At 42.6% G+C, this 7,775-nt stretch overlaps 1 protein-coding gene across 2 annotated transcripts; it reads right to left on the minus strand.

The window, feature by feature from the left end:
* Positions 1 to 356: 356 nt before the first annotated feature.
* LOC109736057 (uncharacterized) lies at positions 357 to 7,338 on the minus strand. 2 transcript variants are annotated; one of them, XM_073507893.1, is made up of 6 exons: positions 7,080 to 7,338; positions 5,774 to 6,251; positions 4,437 to 4,628; positions 3,319 to 3,461; positions 1,171 to 2,788; positions 357 to 1,081 (listed from the first exon to the last, which is right to left on the minus strand). In XM_073507893.1, exons 3-6 carry the CDS (start codon positions 4,590 to 4,592, stop codon positions 485 to 487), a joined length of 2,514 nt encoding a protein of 837 aa, XP_073363994.1. In that variant the 5' UTR covers positions 4,593 to 4,628; positions 5,774 to 6,251; positions 7,080 to 7,338; the 3' UTR covers positions 357 to 484. The 2 variants fall into 2 exon arrangements, with proteins under 2 accessions (XP_073363994.1, XP_020150866.1); XM_020295277.4 differs by lacking the exon at positions 5,774 to 6,251.
* Positions 7,339 to 7,775: the final 437 nt, after the last annotated feature.

Below are 7,775 nucleotides of genomic sequence, written 5' to 3' on the forward strand. Positions count from 1 at the left end.
ATATAAAAGCATATAGATAACTAGAGTAATGATCCAAACGTTCTTATATTATTTTTACGGAGGGAGCACGTTGGAGTGGAGGGCAGATCGGAGAGAGCAAATATATAAGAGCATATAGATAACTAGAGTAATGATCCAAACGTTCTTATATTATTTTTACGGAGGGAGCACGTTGGAGTGGAGGGCAGATCGGAGAGAGCAGCGGCTGGGTGCAGCCGCATGCAGAGTAGCACTGGGGCGCGCGCGTTTTAAACAGCAGCGGTCCAACGTTGGACAAGGTGGCGGATCTTAGCGAGTAATCAGCCGGCTTAAAACAACCGTTTTCCATATGCCAAATATTACTGCAGACACGGCGGTTCTTTAGTACTATTATTTCATTCGCACATGGTCACCAAATCCATTACAATGGGCTAATTAAACTACTACAAGTACAGCCAGAAAATAATAACCAGTACAGTAATTCCAAATTTCCTATAACTAAGCTCTAGAGAAAAGAACTTGCCTCAATGCATATAGCAGCATACAGACCCGTCTCCACAGTCCATCCAGCCCATGCAACATTCTTGTCGAGCACCAGATACTGATCTACAAGCACTTTCAAAGTCGCTAGTTTCAAAGTCCCCAAGACATGTACACGAGATCCTATAGGCAGTGCAAGAACATGCCGAGTCAAGGGAAGTTCAAATACTGTGCCACTCTGTCTAACGAAATGAACAGCATCATCCTCGACTTGATTTTTGAAAATAGTGAAGCCAAATGGATAATTTTCAACAGATAATATAAGCTCGCCCTCCACTTTAGTAAAACTGCCATCTTGGTGAGAACAAAGTAAAAATCGGATTGAAGAGCGAACCGCATTGCTGAACGTCACTGATGTGATGTTAACAAGGCCACCTCTGATAGAAATTAAATTGCCCCTGGGTTTGTCAAGGAAATCATCATTCAAATATAATACTCGACCAGGTATTTCAGGGTGGTGTTCAGGCTCGAAAGATGATTCAACCGGAACATCAGTTTGAATGATCCAGTACCCATCATGAGCAGTCATGGGACGGCTCGGGCCTTTGAGAACAAGAGATTCCTGCATTCATATTATAAAAAACATTAGCAGTAAATTCACCACAATCACTAAAAGAAAAAGATGAATTAGTTTATGAATAAATATCATACCATGAAAGCATAAGGTTTTCTTCCTATATCCTCTGATAACCAAATGGAGCGTCTTTTAATAAACTGGGCCTTTTCTCCTTCCTTTGACTCGTAGATTAAAGTACCACCGCGATTATCATAAAGTATGATAGTCTTTATTAAGCACAAATTTGTGTGGATAGAAAAAAATTCTAAGAGAGTCTGGCCTGTAGGAAAATATTGTTGTGAGGGGATAGAATTCTTGATGAAGTTAACCATATCTTCCTCAGGCGAATTCTTGATGAAGTTAACCAGCATCGGATCCAAACCACGTACATGTGAAGACATCGAAGAATCAGGTACTAATGACAAGACCTGACCCAAACCACTTGCATATGCAGATCCTAGAGAATCAGGTAGCAATGGCACCATCAAAGGTTCCACGCTTCTTCTGCTGATGATCAAAGATTCCACCCCTCTTTTTGTGATGACGAAAGGTTCCATGCTTCTTTTGTTGATCAAAGGCTGAACCCAGTTCTTGCCAACTATCAATCCTCCCATGAAAGCCATTGCTATTTTGCTCATCTCACTGGTCCCTGGCCTGCTATCATTATAATTTTCCTTCTGTTTTCCACCATCACGGTCACCCTCCAGGTTGTCATCATAACTATCAAGTGGTCCAGATCCAGGTGTGTTTGTTTCTTTATCCTTACCATGTCCAGACAGTCCAGAGCTAGATCCAGATGTCTTTTGCTCTTTGTCATTACCACGAGATGGTCCAGAATCTTCCTCTGATCCTTTGCCATCTTCACCATTCTTAATAATTCCAGGACCCTTCGCGTTGCACAGCAGATTAAGCACCTTAATTGCTTCACATCTAAATCGCAGCAAGATTTTAGCCACTATGTTGTCCTCAAACTTGGCATCAATGGCACCGTTGCGGGCCTTATTTAACATTACCTTCCAATGCATCATATACTCATACAAGAGTTTTGTCAAGCTTGAACAACTCTCTTTCCAGTTTCCATTGACGGATACAAATAGATCAATGATGCATGAAACTTCAGCTAAAACCACTACATTCCAAGCTAATGCCTCTTGCACTTCTTGAATGAGTTGTTGTTTTTCAGCCTCACTCACATCATGTTTTGACAGAATACTGTGGTCATAGTTTGACAGCACTTCGATGCCATGTGAAAATTCCTCCATATTTAGAATTATGTCCAACAACCTCTTTTCACATTCACCTTCTGGAATCAGTCGAGGTCTTTCGTAGTTCAGTATGCTTGGGTAGTCTGTGCTACAGCCAAATGCAACAGAACTTTTGATTATTCGCAGACAATCTTCCTTCACAAGCTCAAAGATTTCACCCTTTTTGCTACTGAAAGCACAAAGGTAGAAGTGATCGCTCCTAATGTAAATCTCGGCTCGAGCATTATCTTTCTTCATTTTAATCAACATCCATCTGGGTTGCTGTTTATTAGGTGTCTGATATTCCAATAGGTGACATGATTCTTTTCCATGTCGAAATGTAAAATTTTGGTCATTGTTACACAGCCGATCACTGAAGTAGCTGATAAAATTACTTAGAGAACCTTCTTGGCTTGGGTTCAAAAAAGCCATCTCAATCAGATCAAGTTTAAAATCTCCCAACGCAAGGCTGTTCACAACAAGAAAGGTTTAGACAGAGTTCTCTTTCAAACTGAAGCTAGTCTAAATGGTCTAATACACTAAACAGTAAGGATGGCAATGCAAAACACAAATGCATAGAAATTATTGTTTAGATAAAGCATCTTAGTTATACATAGCAAATGGAAAATAAACACATTTTTTATTTGGCAGATGTGACTAGTGCATCACTCCATCAAGGCATGGAGAAAAATATGGGTATAGGTGTTAATCAACGATTTCCTTCGGTTTCGTTCCAATGAAAAAAGTTCTGATTATATATTTTATGCTAATTATATGCATATACAAGATCTAATGAACGAAGAAGTCCTAGGTTTCCAGAGGAAAACGAGCTCATCTATGACTACTGTGATTGAGATCTGAATTGGAGAAAACGGACATGCTAATCGATGAGAAAAAAAAAAGATCCCTTTGTACTGTTATGTAATGGAAGGAGTAATGAAAACTTGCAAAGAAACCACTAGAAATGTTGAATTCGTCGAGGATGTGTCCCAGAATTACCTCACAGGCCTTTGTTCTTCTGATAGCTTGTGAATCCACTGTTGTAAATCAGAATATTTTAGGACAGGATTTTCATATGATGGAACTGAGTTCTGCTTCTTCAGCTTGTTCACAAGCCAGTCTTTTGCTTGCGAAGCTGCGATCTGTATGAGAAATAAAAAATTAGGGCACCTCCACATACATAAACATGAAAACTGACAAATACGTCTAGACGTTGAACCATACGCACTTAGTAATAACGATTCCAGTACTGGATAGACAAGGAAATAGTTAAAAACTAAGCACAGCACATAGTTGTATGTATGTGTAATAGGAAGGGACAAACCACACTGCAATGGAATAAAACAAACACAGATTAGCTATATTTCAGTCAGCTGACTTTTCAGTTTTGGGTCAGTCGATTTTGAGTGAAGGAAGGAGAAGGAATGGCCTCGCCGGAGAGAAGGGGCTCGCCGTCATCACCCCATTATCTATCTTAGGGTTCAGGGTGGGGGCGGCGGTGGTGTGGCTTCGCCGGAGATGAAAACTAGATGGGAGCAGGGCTAGAGGGATGGCCGGGGACGGCGGCAAGCATGGCGGTGGGCAGAGGTTGAGGGGAGGGCGGGGCGGCGAGGCTGGCGCGGAGCACAGCCAGCCGCGGGCGGCGGCAGCAGACGGCCTGGCCGGTGGTAGCAGGCGGCGTGCCGGAGGAAGAAGAAACACCCGATCTGTTTTATTGAGAAAAACTGTTGGGAGGAGGAAGACACAATCTGGGCCATTCGTTTTCTATCCAACGCTTCAGATTCATCCAGGCCAAATCGACCGACACAAAACGAGATTTCAGTCTGACTGCCTCCTAGCCATTCCCAAAGAAACATCTATAACGGTATTGCGAACAAATCCATAATTATACTTCAAAAAACTTGCATCAACCATTCTTTCCTCATTGGCAAATATGACAGTTTCGTCCAGCTGAAAGATATTTTCTAGCAACAATTGCAGCATCTCCACCAAACTCTCTCAGGTACCAATTTCCGTGCATTAATGGTTTTGATAACCCACATAAGAATCATCAACATTTTAATCCATTTGCAATCTATGTCACCAACAAGATAAACAGAGAAACATGTATCTCGTACCTTCTGCGGATCTTGGTCCAATTTCATTACGCATTCCCTTGGTTCACTATCAGGAGGAAGAATCAGCTTCTCTACTATTCTGAGAACACTATTCCAATCTTCAGAATTCGCAGCAGACTCCAATTTTTCACGCATGCCATCGAACTTTTTTCTCATAGCTTCACCAGGGTCATCTCTGTCAGCAATTGTCGCCTACAGCAAAAAACATAAGATACTATCAGTCAAACACAAAAGCTCTTCAAAAGCAAGCAATGAGACTAATGAGATAATGCAACAATATGGTTACAAGCATAAATTTTAATTCATCCTAAACAGAAAATAGCATTACCAATTACCAAGAATACAAAGTTCACCAACTTCCGACCAAAATCCTAGTACTAATTACGGATCACGTCTTGCAAAAATTTCTTTCACTGGTTTATTTCTTTTTCCAGCATAAATAAGATGTTCAGTATTGGCCAGGCTTTGTGGAGAAAAAGATAAAGCTTATGTTACTCCCCGCCTACCAAGCCAAAGCTTCACCCGTACAACCAACCGTTTGGTTCCAACATCTTCAATCTAATTAGCTAGGGAGTATCAAATAGAGCATCGATTCCCCTGTTAATCCTAGTACTAATTACGGATCACGTCTTACAAAAATTTCTTTCACTGGTTTATTTCTTTTTCCAGCATAAATAAGATGTTCAGTATTGGCCAAGCTTTGTGGAGAAAAAGATTAAAGCTTATGTTACTCCCCGCCTACCAAGCCAAAGCTTCACCCGTACAACCAACCGTTTGGTTCCAACATCTTCAATCTAATTAGCTAGGGAGTATCAAATAGAGCATCGATTCCCCTGTTTTGACATGAAACATAAAATACAGAGCCTGCATTATCCCACCAACTTTTGGGTGCAATAATCATGTACTCCCTCTGTAAACTAATATAAGAGCGTTTAAATCACTACTTTAGTATTCTAAATGCTCTTATATTAGTTTACGAAGGGAGTACATAGTAGACACATAAACAACAGGATCAACATTTTTTTGCCCCAACGCATCCAGTTATATGTACATCTGTTCTAAGTTTTCCCTCAACACTCTGGATTTCTATCTTTGCATAACTAGGAATCAGCAGTTAGCTATTCAAGGGCTATGTGAGTGATCCACTACATGCTTGTGTAATAGACACTATATACAGGTAGAGACTACTTGATTCACGATATTTTTATGGATTGTCATACAATAACAACAAATCAATAAACCATCCAAGTACATGAGTACATCAGAACAGGGGCAGAGCTTAGTTGGGGCCGACCTGGGCCGTGGCCAGCCCAAGATTTTGGTCAGCATTTTAATACCTATGCTTATAGCCCACTCCACTAAGGCGGCGTCTCTATTCGGGTTACCCCGCAATGAGATGCAGCTGCATCACGGTCGACCCAAAGCCTCAAAGGGCCAGTAGCCAGCAGGTAGTCATCGTTCTTGTAAAAACCTTGATGGGGCGAACGTGCTGCTCCACCCACCAAGAGATGCAGCTGCTTGTGCACTTCTAGGTTCAGCAGTGGCTCAGGAACATGGAAGGAGCAGCCGCGTCCCATGGCATTTCATGCAGATCTCACATCACACAACCGTCTGCCATTTTCTATGCGAAACCAGCAGTTATCTGCTGTGATCACCAGCCACATGTCCACACCTCAACAGCCACCTGTTGGAATTTTGATCTCAGGTCATAACTGACCGAGAGAAAAAGGGAAGCTCTTTTTCCCCACGTACATGCCATGATCTGAGGCACCAAATCCAGCTGTTGGTTTCAGTCCCTTATCCCTTTAGCGCCACCTATATAATGAGCAGGATGAACCCTTTCAAAAAAACACACACGTACGTATCATACAACTTGCTAACAACCGATCCTAAAACGAAGGCGCTCAAGGTGATCAGAAGACCGACTACCACCGCCGGTCACCGCAAGGTCAGTGCCGACGGCAACCTGTGCGTCTTCTACGGCGGCGCTCCTGCTGCTTGCTACGAGTTCATGTTCCTGCACTTCTTCCCCGGCCATCTCCATGTTGCTGGAGATCGCAAGGTGCAGCTATAGGCTGAGGGGTGCATCGAGCAGGCACATGGCTTCCCTCAAAAGCCTTAAGAAATCACCAACCCTTTTCTGTTAATCTGTTTTAGGTGGTCTAATGCTCGGCTCAAGATCCTATTCATGTCATGTTAACTTTTATGTCTATTGTGTAACATTGGTATCATGAGCATGTTTATGCCTAGAGATCCCTAATAATGTTTAATGGCGCTCTGTTTAAGTTGATTATTATGATTAAGTCCTAATGAGTGCTTCTTAAGGTTAATGTTTTAAGATTATGGATAATTACCCACTGTTAAAGTTAACTGTCAGGATTAGGGGTTAGTAGTTTCGGTTAAGGTATAATTTGCTATGGGTTGGTACTAATTGCATGATTATAATGTTTAATTTGGTTAGAATAATTAAGTCAAGCTTCCGCATCAAGTTGATGACACAATTAGCACGTTACTACCCAGTACCCAGGAATAGCAATTAGAAGGAGGTGATTTGGAAACTAAAGAAAATCCCCAAATGCAAAACTCTTGAAATCTAATCCCTAAAATTTGGAGCACAAAAAGGAGAAGAGGTGAAGGGCTCACCTTGATGACGCCGCGTCGAGATCCCGCACAGCCGCCGCTGTGCGTCGGCATCGTCACCGCGAAGGTGCCGTTTCTGGATGACACGCGGGAAGAAGGTAACCGGCGAAACACTTACGGATGTGCACGTGTGACGGACCTCCGCACCTCCCACGTCGCCGTCAGCGCCACAAGATCCGCCGCCGGCGCTCACGTCACTGAAATCGCCGCACCGGATGAATCGGGGAGGAAAGGGGAACGAGCTAGGTTTTCGGCCAACAGCGCTTTTATTTCGGACGAGAGGACCCTCCAATTCAATCGGACGGCCGAGAGCGACTCAGAGCGCCAGGCGGGTTGCGGCAGCTTCACGGGCCAAATTCTGGCCATGGGCTGCTGCCCAGGTCACAGCCCGCTGGATATGTTTTTTCTTCTAAACGTTTTTTGCTGCTTGCTTATAAACTCTAAAATGGGCTGCCGTAGGTCTTCTCGACCGAAATTATTCCTTCGAGGCCTTACGTTTATCAGTGCATTTTCTATGACTGTAACCCAAATAATCATGAGTCAAGAAACCAATATATCTTTTGTAAAAGCAAACAAACAATAAGTCCATGTATTGTATTTCAACATGCCATCTCATCTTATTGTTGTTCGTCGTCGCATTCTCGCATACGATGATCATAGTGCTTGCAGAACCACAACACGTTTGAATGTGGTCAATCG

This window comes from Aegilops tauschii, chromosome 2 (genome assembly GCF_002575655.3).
Source record: "Aegilops tauschii subsp. strangulata cultivar AL8/78 chromosome 2, Aet v6.0, whole genome shotgun sequence".
NCBI lineage: Eukaryota > Viridiplantae > Streptophyta > Magnoliopsida > Poales > Poaceae > Aegilops > Aegilops tauschii.